At 36.7% G+C, this 13015-nt stretch overlaps 2 protein-coding genes across 23 annotated transcripts in view; one reads left to right on the top strand and one right to left on the bottom strand.

Annotated features, from left to right (window-relative positions):
* Positions 1–13015, bottom strand: part of Hs6st (heparan sulfate 6-O-sulfotransferase) — an 812621-nt gene that overhangs the window by 150673 nt on the left and 648933 nt on the right. The window lies entirely within an intron of this gene.
* Rim (Rab3 interacting molecule) overlaps positions 1–13015 on the top strand; it is a 272945-nt gene that overhangs the window by 80438 nt on the left and 179492 nt on the right. For 21 of the 22 annotated variants that reach the window (XM_067759666.1, XM_067759662.1, XM_067759664.1 and 18 more), the window contains 2 exons: positions 2007–3617; positions 10267–10471. In XM_067759666.1, the coding sequence (XP_067615767.1) occupies positions 3508–3617; positions 10267–10471 (315 nt within the window). In that variant the 5' untranslated portion in view covers positions 2007–3507. The remainder of the gene's footprint in view (positions 1–2006; positions 3618–10266; positions 10472–13015) is intronic. The other variant, XM_067759657.1, reaches the window with a different exon arrangement.

The following is a 13015-nucleotide window of genomic DNA, read 5'->3' as shown; positions in this document are numbered from 1 at the left end:
TCCGGCAAAGGACCATCACATCGATAACACTCCCCAAAGCCTTCGGGGAGCAACCTTATCACTACAGCAACAACAACAACGATCGAAAAGGAAAATAAAAATTTTCTATTAAGTAAAGTTCAAGTTTGGCTTACAAAGGAAAGAGAAAAAATTTCTTAAGCGCTTTATTGTGATCTTAATACCGCGCTTAAACCGATAGACCAACGGTACTTGTTAAAGTATCGGGGAAAAATATCGAGGTAAAGTATCGAAATGCGTTAGGTTAGGGTAGGTTGAACTGGCCGGTCCATGAGGACCTCCCATAGACTGATTGAGTCCGTAGTGTTACCAGAAGTCTGTTTTAACGACCAAATTGAAAAATCCTATAAAAAACCAGGACCTATGTTATAAAATAACTCCGTCCTCTTGGAAAATACTAGAAGATTCCTAGGACTTAAGCCACTTGCTGCTTCTAGATCTGAGAGCTGTATCACTCCTAATAGCTGGAGTTTTAGCCTGGCAAGTGCAGGGCACGAGCATAGAACGTGCTCGATCGTTTCCTCCTCCAACCCACACTTCCTACATCTGCTAGCACTGGCCAAGCCTAATTTTGAGGCATGTGACGCCAGAGGCAATGTCCAGTCAGAACACCCGTCATTAATCTACAGTCTTCTCTTTTTAACGATAGAAGCAACTTTGTTGGTCTAAGGTTTTAAGAACTACACATAATCGTCGACACTTTACAGCCCCGCGCTTGAACCCTCGCGTTTCCGGCTTGGTCGATCATGTGCACCTGTCGCCTTCGCTTAATATCACCCTATCTAATTGGGACGTCCACAGAGCAAGCTTCAAGGGATGCGCTCTTTTTTGGCTAGTTCATCCGCTTTTTCATTCCCATCTATTCCCATATGACCTGGGACCCAACATAGATGTATGATTCTCCCTGTCCCGATTCTCTCCAGAGACTGCTTACACTCTAACACGCATTTAGATGCTGTGCTATGCGAAATTATTGCCTTAATTTCTGCTTGACTGTCAATATAAAAGTTAACAAGGTTGCAGTTTAAGCTATTCTCTTCCAGGGTTTCTACTGCTTTGGTTACAGCCTGTAGGATCTGCTTATTTCCGGATCAGCACCCCAGACCCTACTCCTTCCACTACTTTGGAACCATCTGTGTACACATGTATCGCCTTGTCTGCCATTTACGCACCCTTGCACCAACCGTCCACCTCTACTGTGGCCTTAAGATCTCCCTCGAAGCGCAGATAGGGAATCAGGTGGTCCGTTCGTCTTGTGATTGATGACGCTATACTACTATGGCCATATGGTCGAAGCTCAAGCTGCCCCGAGGTACCGAGCCTGGTTGCCGTTGTTAATGCTATGTTCTATGCTACCAGGTGTAATGTGCAGAATGACATACAGTGCCGCCATCGGGGTTGTTTTCAGGGCTCCCGTAATGCTAAGCATCGATAATCTGCATACCCCCTATAATTTTTTGAGGTATGTTGTGTTTTGTGTGGCGTTCTACCAAACAAGAACTCCATAGTATAGAATAGGGCTTACAATCGCTGCAAAAACCCAATCAGAAAGAGAGGGCGATAGGCCCCACTTACATCCCAGCATTATTTTACATGCATAAAGTGCCGTTGAGGCCTTCTTAACCCTCTCCTCCGCGTTACTCAGTACTTGGTGAAAATCATCGATTTTTTGAAACTGCGCTTATTTTTATGAAAACGTTTACGAAATATATCGAAAAAAATCAGTAGTCTCTAAAACCTCAACCGAAAAAATTGCTAGCGACAGTAGATTTTCGTTTCGGAAGCATCTGGCGATTGTTTTTTTTTTTTATATGTGGGAAACAGCTCAATGTACAGTTTTTCTATTTTGACGCATAACTGAGTTTATTTTGTACAGAATCCTTACGCACTTGTGCCATATATTATATGTAATAATAACATTATTATGTTGACTATTACAGTATTATTAAACCAACTTCTAAAAAACTCTTCACTATTTTCCGTTTCAGAACAGCTTTCTATTGGTAAATCAAAGCATCAGCATTTACTACATAAGTAATTAATTAATTCTATCAAGGGCAGAGCTACATACATACTATTTACAACTAGTACTTACCAATATGTTCTTGAAGCTCTGGAAAAAGAATAAAAGTTCATTAAGAACGAAACGATGGGGAAACATTGTGAATACGAGAATAACAGCTATACGCAATTGAATCAAATGATGTAAAGTACGAGTCACAGCAACGGAAATAATATTCAATTTGTAAATACAAGGATATTGTATGCAATTTGCAATAAGATTACACAAGAATAGCAACAAAAACCGCAACAAAAACTACAACATCTCGATTACCTGTAAAAATAAAAGTGCCCAAGGGAGGGGAGTAAGTAGCACGAAATTTTTTTTTCATTTTCAAGGCAACTTAATTAAAAATAGAAATCAACTAATTGCAAAAAAAAAATCTAAAAGTAGAATTACAAAAAGAAATAACCCGAAAAATTTAGTTGAACTATAAAACCAGCAAAAACAAGGAAAACAATAACAATATAGCATCCTAGAAAAAGAAACATAAAATATATTGCTTTGAACTGTGATGAGCGGATAACTGGATAACAAAATATATAAAACTATTGGCCTACATATGAAATATTTAAAGCAACACTGAAGCTTACTAAAAGGAGTAGTACGGATGGGAACTTTAGCAGAATGTAAAAAGAAAACAACTATTTAACGGTATATTTTGAGCGGAATGGTTATGTTATGGAAGGCATACTAGGGCAACGGAACCGAGTACTATGGCATAGAAACATACAAAACAAATTATGCAAACACTGAAACAGCTTTAAGAATTTAGTAAATAAAAATAAAAAGAATATTAAAATTTATTTTAATAATTCACAAAATTAATTACATATAAATATAAATCTGATTTAAAGGAATAACTTAATATTTCAATAGCTATATACACATTTAAAACTACTTACAAAGACAGATATAAGATCAAATTAAAAAAAGAAAACTGAAATAAAATAAAAAAAATATTATTAAAAATTATGCACTCGCTCATCCAATAAATTCAAAGCTACTAAAAAGGTCCTCGTAATACAGATACAGATAGTAAATTTTGGACTTTAAGCTACATCACAACAACTACTGTAAAAACCTAAAAAAAAAAGCTACGCATGCTTCAAAAAACCCCCTTAATAAATAGAGAAAGTCATTACTGCAAAATATAATATAAAACGAATATTCCAAAAACCATAACCTTAACGGGATACAGAGGAAACTATAAACGAAATCAACGAAATTTTTCTATAAAACATATGTATATACTATGCATTTGCTCACATTTCAAAGCCTTATTCAATTTTAAGCTTTAAGTTATATAAGAAGCCAACATCATTTATTTGGTGTTTGGCCCAGAGCTTGGCGAGCCAAGTAACCGTCATTCAACAGAATACTTAAAATAATTAATCAAAGGGAAAATTCAGGGTGCACTTGAGAAAATGGATGACATGCCGGATTTATCACATTTGACGCCACACGAGCGCATGCAAATTGAACATGTTTTGATGAGACAAAAGCAGGAGGAGGAGGCACACAATGAGATTATGCGGTAAGTATCAATATATAATAAAACATCACCTCATACGACTGTCGATCATACTTAGGTCAAAGTGACTGCCGATATTTATTTATTCAATACTGTCTATGAAAGAACATTTCTTACAGACTAATAACCATGGTGTAGGTTACAAAATGAAACATACCTGCATAAAATAAGAAAGTAAAATATTCAAAAAAGCTTGTTTTCCCAAGGAAAAATCAAGGGAAATACTCTGAGATAGAATATTAAATTCGCGCATAGATCTTGCAAGAGGAGCATTACTGGCAAATTTAGTTTTGACTTTTTTCCAGTAAAAAGGATAGGTGACGCGAAGATTTCGCCTTGGAATGTTAAAAGTAATCCTTTCCAGAAGATAAGGACAATCTATCGTACCATGAATAACATTAAACATGAAAGTCAAAGATAAGATTGACCTACGGGTTTCGAGAGATTGTAGGTCAAGTAGCATAATACGGGATGCATAGGGTGGAATGGGAGTATCAAATTTGAGGGGCCGTAAAGCGAAATTAAGGAAACCTTTTGAATACTTTCTATTCTTTTTATTGATATCTGGTTATACGGCCTCCAGACAAAAACTGCATATTCAAGGTTTGAGCGAACAAAAGTTATATACAACATTTTAAGAGTATAAGGGTCTGAGAACTTGGTGCAGTTCCGACGAATAAAGCCTAGAACAGAGTAGGCCTTCGCAATGATGAAATCAACATGTTTGTTAAAAGACAGTTTCGGGTCAAAAAAAACTCCTAGGTCCTTTACTTCGACAACATTCTGAAGGACAGTATTAGAAATGTGGTAGGACGTACTTCGAAAATGCAAAATTTTAGCAAATGTCATTTTAAAACATTTCTTTATGTTTAAAGGGAGACGAAAACGAAGACACCATGAATGAATGCGTTGATATCGCATTGAAGCTTTGCTTCATCAGAGGCATCTTGGACTTTGGCGAATATTTTGAGGTCATCGGCATAAAATAAAAAATTTGCGAAGGCAAAGCAGCTACTAATGTCATTGATGAACAGAACAAATAGTAGAGGGCCTAAGACGCTCCCTTGCGGTACCCCAGAAGAGGCAATGAAAGGTTGTGAGAACACACCATCAATGGTAACAACACAACGTCTATCAGTGAGATACGATTTTATCCACTCCAAAAAGCTGGAATGGAAGCCCATAAATGCTAGTTTTTTAAGTAGTACTATATGAGAAACTTTATCAAAGGCTTTTGAAAAGTCTGTATATACACAGTCAACCTGGAATCCGGCCGAAAAGGCAGTATTGCAGTAGTCGGTGAACACAGCTAAGTTCGTGGCTGTGGACCGCCCTGGTACAAAGCCATGCTGACTATGACAAATAAGCGACTTGGTTGCAAAGAACAATTTGTCTTTTACGATGCACTCAAAAAGTTTTGAAACGGAAGAGAGCTTCGAGATGGGTCTATAGTTCCGAACATCATTCTTTTTACCAGATTTCAAAATCGGAACTATGTGTGCTACTTTCCAATCATTAATGAAAGTACCTGATGAAAGAGATAAATTAAACATTATTTTAAGAGGTTCGATGAGAGCTGGGCATTTCTTTAGCAAAATCGCCGATAGGCCATCAACGTCGGTCTCAGACGAAGGCTTCAGTGAGGTCAGACCCATCTCTATGTCCTCAACAGATAATACAAGAGAACCAAAATTTAGGTAAGAGCTAAAGTTCGAAGAAAAGTTTTCAGAAGAGGAATTCTCATCAGTAGAAAAGTTTGACTTAAAAAAATCAGCAAACAGATTAACTACCTCATTGGGCCCTTCAGCAGCTTTATCGTCGAGAAAAACTGACGTGGGAATAAAAGAACGAGACCGTCTGGATTTGATAAAGGTCCAGAAATAGTTCGGATTACTTTTAATGCTGCGCTCAGCACAGTGAATGTAATTCTTGTATAGGAACTTATCTAACCGGTTAAATTTGCCAGCAAAGTACTTATATTTATTATAAAAATAAATATTCCTTGTTGTCTGAAATTTTTTGTGAAACTTATTTCTCAGATTTTTAAGCTTTTTTAAATCTTTAGTGTACCACGGAATTTTATGTAGCCGTTTCTTTTTAACTCCTATATTTTCTAAACAAAAGTCATGCAAAAAATTTTTAAAATTAGAAAAGCAATTGTTAACATTTGAATATGAAAAAAGAGCAGTCCAATTGACTTCTTGTAATAAATTATTTAAAAGAGTAAAATCACAATTATTGTATTGGAAAGCAATCACATCACTAGTATTTTGACTAGTAGAAATGTATTCATAACAATTAATACTTATATTTAAAGGTACATGATGCTTGTCACATTGACTTAAAGGCAGCAAGCATTCCGAAATATTGTAATTAATATTATCGCTGACAAAAATGAGATCTAAGATTTTGTTTAATTTGTTAAAATACAGATTGATTTGCTTAAGATTAAGACTTAGCATACAATCAATAAAGTATGTCTCGTGAGAGGCAGTTACATTGGATGGCGAAAGAAATGAACGACAAGAACTTTTAGACCAGTGGACATTACTTAAATTGAAGTCTCCTAAAATGCACAAATTATCATCCATTACATAATATAGATAGATATAATGTTATCTGCATGCATTTTGTAAAGTTCATGATTACAATTCGGAGGGATGTAAGAGGCCACAATATAGAAGGATCTGGAAGAGTCTTCATATCTGCATAGAAAACATTTTATTGATTAAACGGCCCAATAAGTTTAAAGTCAATACTTTTCTAAATGCATTTTGAATCTGCATCCTGTGTCAGAAGTTTTATTTTGGTTATGCTTTTCTATATATTTGTACCTATCCAAATTAATGTAAACTACAAATTTACTTTTTAGTTTTTCTCTATAACAATACAATTCCAATTTTTAATGTATCTCCCAAAATAAGTTATATAAATTAGAAGGATAATCTAGTAACAATATTAACTACAAAGTTTATATTATTAAAAAGTTCAAAAACATTCGTATTCATTCTTAACAGTGACATCAGCACGGACAATGGGCAGCCCTTTCGATTATACCTTGTAAATCTTTTCAAAGCCTTTTCTGCGGGAATGGGAATCGAACCCGCACTCATGCTGAACTGTTACAATCTTATTCAACCAAAGCCATACCTTTGTTGTTATGCAACTTTTCCCAATTGCCTTATTTTTCTTTGCGATTTGAGTTATTGTTCCTGAAATTGCATAAGGCTAGCAATAATTTCTCCATACGATTTTTTTCCTTAAAATTGAAGTCTACTTTTAGGCAATTTTGTCACTTAATAAATTCATGTGGCCATGGTCAGAATATCATTGTTCGAAATAAACGTATATTAAACTTGTAAAAAAAAAACTTTCAAAATAAAACAAACTGGGTCCACTAATCCTTCTGCTACAGAACTCCTAATCCAATATATGAAAATCTGCCTGAAAGTGTGCTACAAATATTGTATTTGTTTCAAGCAATTAAAGACGTTTTAATACTGTAACGAATTAACTGAAATTCCTCTTATTTGCAACCTTCTACTAACGTTCGAATCACTAAACTGTTGAACAAATAACTCCACTATTCAATAATGCAAAATGGCCTGTATTCAAGTACTTCACAATACTACTACTTTTCGGCAGATAGCCTGCTTAAATCAAACTCATTGCTGATTGCTCAGATATCGCTCTTTTATACTCTTGGATTTCCTCGTGCCATACTTCAAGGCGTTTCCAGAATTTATTTAGTTATCAGCTATAAAATTATAACCACAGATGCACGTGTATAGCTTCTCATATGCGCGTGTATATGTGAGTGATACTTGCACAAATTATTCCCTACTTTTGGGAATATCTCAGATATATGCATGTGATTGTGCGTTGCTCTCCGCTGCTTGTATGGACATATGTGTAGACATAATGATTAATTTGGTTATGTGCATACAAGTCACTGCTCAGTATCGGCTTAGAGATGATAGTATCCCATAGTGTTGCTAATATTCGTCACAATATATTACAAAAACAAGTTAGAAAACGCTTGCAATGGAAATGAATTTGCTTTCATTGGCGTTGGTTCCACATTACAATTGCAGATATGGCTAGTGTCATGTGGGGACACATTGCAAACAGGACATACATTTGGTATGTCGGGGTTGATCCCAGATCAAAGTTGAGCTAGAGTGAAGCGCGTTTCCCTAGAAAGAATGCGTTCGTCTTCTGCGAATTCTGGGTATTTTTCTTTAAGAACTGGATTCGTCGAGCAATTCCCGGCAAAGAGGTCTGACTCCTATTTGTGGATATCACTGAGGACCTTGTTGTGCTTTTTTGCTTCATACGGCTGTATTCTCAGGTGCCGTAGTTACTCATAATGCCTACGGGGATGACCTTAAGCCCTTGGGAGGTATGGCCTCATCAATCAGATGTCTGTTGTGATGCCCAGATTGCTGGGTATTCAACAGGAACTGTTTGTTCAGCATTTAATTTCTTTCCATTATGGGGAGTACTCTCGCCCCGTTGTGTATGTGGTGTTCTGGGGATGTAAGCAGACAGCCCGTAGCGGTTCTGAGGGCAGTGTTTTCTTCCAGTGAGTAATCTTTAGGCTTGGCGACCATATCGGGGACGTGTAGCATGCAATCGGTCGGCCAATTGCTTTGTAGGTGGTAATAAACGTTTCTTTGTTTTTACCCCAAGTGCTGCCGGCAAGAGATTTGAGAATTTTATTACATCTGTGGATTTTGGGTACAATTGCAATTGCATGCTCTCCAAAATGTAGATCCTTTGGGTGTAAGACAGTTGGTAGCGTAATACCATCGACGTAGATGTCCAATATGGTCGACATTTGCCGGGTCCATTTTGTAAATAAGGTCGCCGATGATTTGGTCGGTGACAATGTGAGGTTTCGCGAGGCGAAAAAACTGGAGATATTTGGGAGATAGCTGTTTATTTTATTACAAAACTCATCGATCTGTGGGCCTGTGGCCCCTATTGTACAGTCATGGGCGTAGGAAACGATAGAGACACCTTCTGGTGGTGAAGGTAGCTTCTTTATGTAGAAGTTAAATAGAAGTGTGGATAGGACACCACCCTGTGGTACCCCTTGCCTAATTCTTCTGGATTTAGATGTTGTGTTCCTGAATTGCACCGGTACTTGCCGAACAGACAGATAATTTGCGGTCCACGTTTTTAGACTTGAAGGAAGGGAGGACCCTTCCAAGTCTTGCAGTAGCGTGCCGTGGTTGACCGTATCAAAAGCTTTTGATAGATCTACCACAACGAGTACTGCCCTACGGTAGGGTTTTTGATTTAATCCGCAATTTATCTGAGTACTAATGACATTTAGCGCGGTGGTAGTGCTATGTAGTTTTCGAAAGCCATGCTGATGATTGGCAAGATGCAAATTTGCCGTGAAAATGGGAAGCAGAATGGCTTGAAGTGTTTTGGCTACTGGCGATAAGAGAGATATCGGACGATGAGAATATCCTTTGTTAGCTGGTTTTCCAGGCTTTAATAGCGGAACCACCTTGACGAAGGTGGACAGGGACAGGTTGGTGACATGTGATAGATAATTATATCCCTCTTTGCCTAGTTTTTAAGCATCGACATGGCTATGCCGTCTGGGTCTACTACTTTAGATGATTTAGCATGAACGATGGCATATTCAACCTATTAGAGCACACGCTTACACTATGCTTTGTCATAAAATAAGTATCGTCTGGTGACTCTGGGGGCTCTGTGATTCTTCCTATTTCCCTTATCTTAAATGTTTTGTTTTAATCGTTTATTGTAAAAAAGTTTGCACTGAGAAAATATTGCAAAGAACACTATCTCAAATTTCAAAATAAGCCTTCTAAAAAATAAACCTAAATTTGTTGTTTTGTAATAAAAAATAAAGCTGAAAGTGACGAAAAGGCGTTGAATACAGAACAAACGACTTTTTAACACTTTCAATCACAACTATCTCTAAAACCAGAATTAATATAAAAACTCTGAGATCGGATTTAGAAGAGTATAGACTCATATCTCTGGGTCTAAAATTTGTCGGCGTTTGTTATACAATAAAATTTGGAAAAAAATAAAAAATGATGAAGAAAAATTTTTTAATTCTTTGAAATGTTTGTTTGCGACTGCTTTAAAAATCCTGAGGCCTGTTACAAAATTCGATATTTGGAGGCTCTATCTTTTTTCGTTAGGCTAACGGACGGTAGCTTTAACTGAAATAAATTCAAAGTTAGCTAGTTCGGCTATTTGTCCGAAGACTTATCCTCGCACACTAAAATTGCAGCTCCGAAATTCGGTGTGTAACTTCCCTATTCAAGGCGGGAAAGTTACAAAAGTCCGAAAATAATCACGCCCACTGTTTTGAAAAAGAAGTTTGGCAAAGCCTACTTAGGTCATGCACACCCTTTTAAAAGGTTTCGTGTCGAATTTTGGTAGCGACTTCTCGATTTCTGTTGAAGATACATATAGTGATGAAATTCGGTATGTATCTTTATCATAGAAATGCAAATAATTTTCGATTCGTTAACATTTCAATAATTTTTAACTTAAGTCGCAAGCACTGGCATCCTTGTACCCACTAATATTCTTAGAAATATGCCTTATATTTACCATTTTTGTTGTTTCGCTTCTTATTATTGTCTTATTATTGTAGACGAAAGCAAGACGAGGTCGTCAGTCTGGAAATGCAAATACGACAACGTTCAGAGGAGCAGAAAAAATCTGGCATCGAATTGGGAGCAATTTGTCACATCTGCCTTCAAACAAAATTCGCTGATGGAATCGGGCATATTTGCCATTATTGCAATATTGTGTGTTGTGCGCGTTGCGGAGGAAAAGTAACACTTCGAAGCAACAAAGTAAGTAAATACATACCTGAAAAGTACGTAATTGTCAAAACAATTAACTCATTGACATTGATTATGAATGTTTTAGCTTTTGAAGTGACAGCCAAAAGTTAAACGACATTTTCGGAAACGACAGCGAGGCAAACGAATTATTTTTTGAATGACTGGTGGTTTATGCATTTATGCATTTGTATTATGAAGCAAACTAAATTTGAATTACTCATTCGTCCATTATTTTGGAATATTAGCTTGATTAATATTTTGAAAAGTTCAACTGTCACTCGTGTACTTAAATCTTATAAGCAGTGTTTGAATATAGCGCAAATAATTTTTTTAAGTTGTAACTGCGCTATTTGCTATTCGATTAATAGTTGGCCTGGACAGCTTGTATACTTTTTATTGCGATCTCCTGTCAATACGTAAGCCATAATTTCTTTTTCATTCATCTCGTGGGATATCGCCTGACCTTTTAGCTGCACTTGCGTGAGCTTTTAAACTTTGGCAATTTATGTATTTGACTCAGCATGCCTGATCCCAAGATGTCTTTCGAATATCATCTAGTCATGTCAGATCGTGGTATGCGAGTGCATTAGATTTGATACGGTTTTTTTTGGCAAAGTTTTTAATTGATATTCTTATTTTAATTGAGGTCAAAAAAACAGTTTTCTGGATGCAGTTTTGTTTCAGCTGCTATGCATTTTTTAGCAAATATATTCGCGGCTTTGCTTTGGATACGATAAAATTATGGTGGGGTGAGCTGGGAAATTTCTCCGCTTGTGTCTAGCTGCTTACTTATACTTCTTGAATTGACATTTGACTCGTTCGCTTAACTTGGCTTATTCAACATACCCACTGGATTATTTCATGCGAAATAATGCCAATTTCTATTCAAATAAAATTGGGCTTTGATAGGAGCACCTCGTGTACCGAAGCGTCTTCCTGCATTCGCATAGCAGAACAAAGCTTAACCTTTCGGGGTTAAATTTTCTATAATATGCAGAATACTCCGCCGTATGGAATAAGTACAAATTGATATAATGAAACACGAGCTTATTTCAAGGCCTTTATTACCTTGCGGCCAAACCAACTAGTTGTATACTAGAAGAATGCTAGTTTGCCAAAAATCCTAACTAGTATGAGTTCTGTAATTTTTCACGGCTATGTCCTACGAAATATCAATTACCAATCTGCATTAGCATCATACCAATTGACAAACTAGTCATTATATACACCAACATCGTACCAGATGCCCTACTAGTCAGCATACCCATCAGGGTCATACCAATTAACATACTAGTCAGTCTTTGCACCAGCTTTATACCAGATGGCATACTAGTTATTATATACACCAATATCATACCAATTGACATACTAGTTAGTGTACTCCCATCAACATACCAGTTGGCATACTACTCAGTCTATGCATCATTGTAATAGCAGTTGACATACTAGTCGATATTTGAATCAGCATCCTACTAGTTAATATTCTAGTCCCAGTCGGGTTGAAAAATTACTTGAAATTTGATAAATTAGATCAAATTAATTTTATTCATTGTATTTCATATATATAAAAAGTATGTATATATTGTGACGAATACTAGCAACACTAAGGGGTACTATCATCTCTAAGCCGATACTAAGCAGTGACTCGTATGAACATCAACAAATCAATCATTATGTCTACCCATATGTCCATACGAGCAGCGGAGAAGATACGCATAAACACATGCATATATCTTATCTGAGATGCTCTCAAAAGAAAGCAATAATTTGTGCAAGTATCACTCACATATACACGCGCATATGCGAAGCTACAAATGTAGTTATAGCTGGTAATTTTATAGCTGATAACTAACTAGTAAATACTAGAATAGAAAAGCCTAGAAATATGCAAAGAGGAAAACAGACAGTATAAAAGGCAGCAACAGTAGACGACAATCAGTTTGATTTAAGACGCTATCTGGCGAGTAATAGAAGTGTTATTGGCCATTTTGCATTACTGAATAGTGGAGTTATTTATTCCACAGTTTAGTGATTCGAACGTTAGCAGAAGTTTGCAAATAAGAGGAATTGCAGTAAATTCGTTACAATTGGTGTCAGAAGAGGAATTGTTGAATAAATTCCGAAGATTTTGAATACAACAAAGACATGGCAAAGTGGAGTGAATTGAAGATCCAGCAACTGAAGAAGGAGTTGGAGAGCCGTGGATTGAATACAACCGACAATAAACTCGAACTTCAGTCACGACTACGAGAGGCTATGGAGTTGGAAGGAGTTAATGTGGATGAGTATGTCTTTTATCATGATGTGGAAGAATCAACAACAAAAATTGAAGAGAAAGCCGAAACATCGCAGACAGTTACCAGCACAGACTTGGCACCTCAACTAGAATCCCAGGAGAACCGTATAACATCCAAGATGGAATCCCAAGATACACGTATAACATCCAAGATGGAAGCACAGGAAACGCGTATTTCAGAAATGTCGACACAGATTACATCTAAGATTGAAGCACAAGAGGCACGAATATCCGAAATGTCGCCGCAAATTTCAGCA

The sequence above is a fragment of the Eurosta solidaginis genome, chromosome 1 (genome assembly GCF_040869045.1).
Source record: "Eurosta solidaginis isolate ZX-2024a chromosome 1, ASM4086904v1, whole genome shotgun sequence".
Lineage (NCBI taxonomy): Eukaryota > Metazoa > Arthropoda > Insecta > Diptera > Tephritidae > Eurosta > Eurosta solidaginis.
This window is presented reverse-complemented; position numbering and strand designations above follow the sequence as displayed.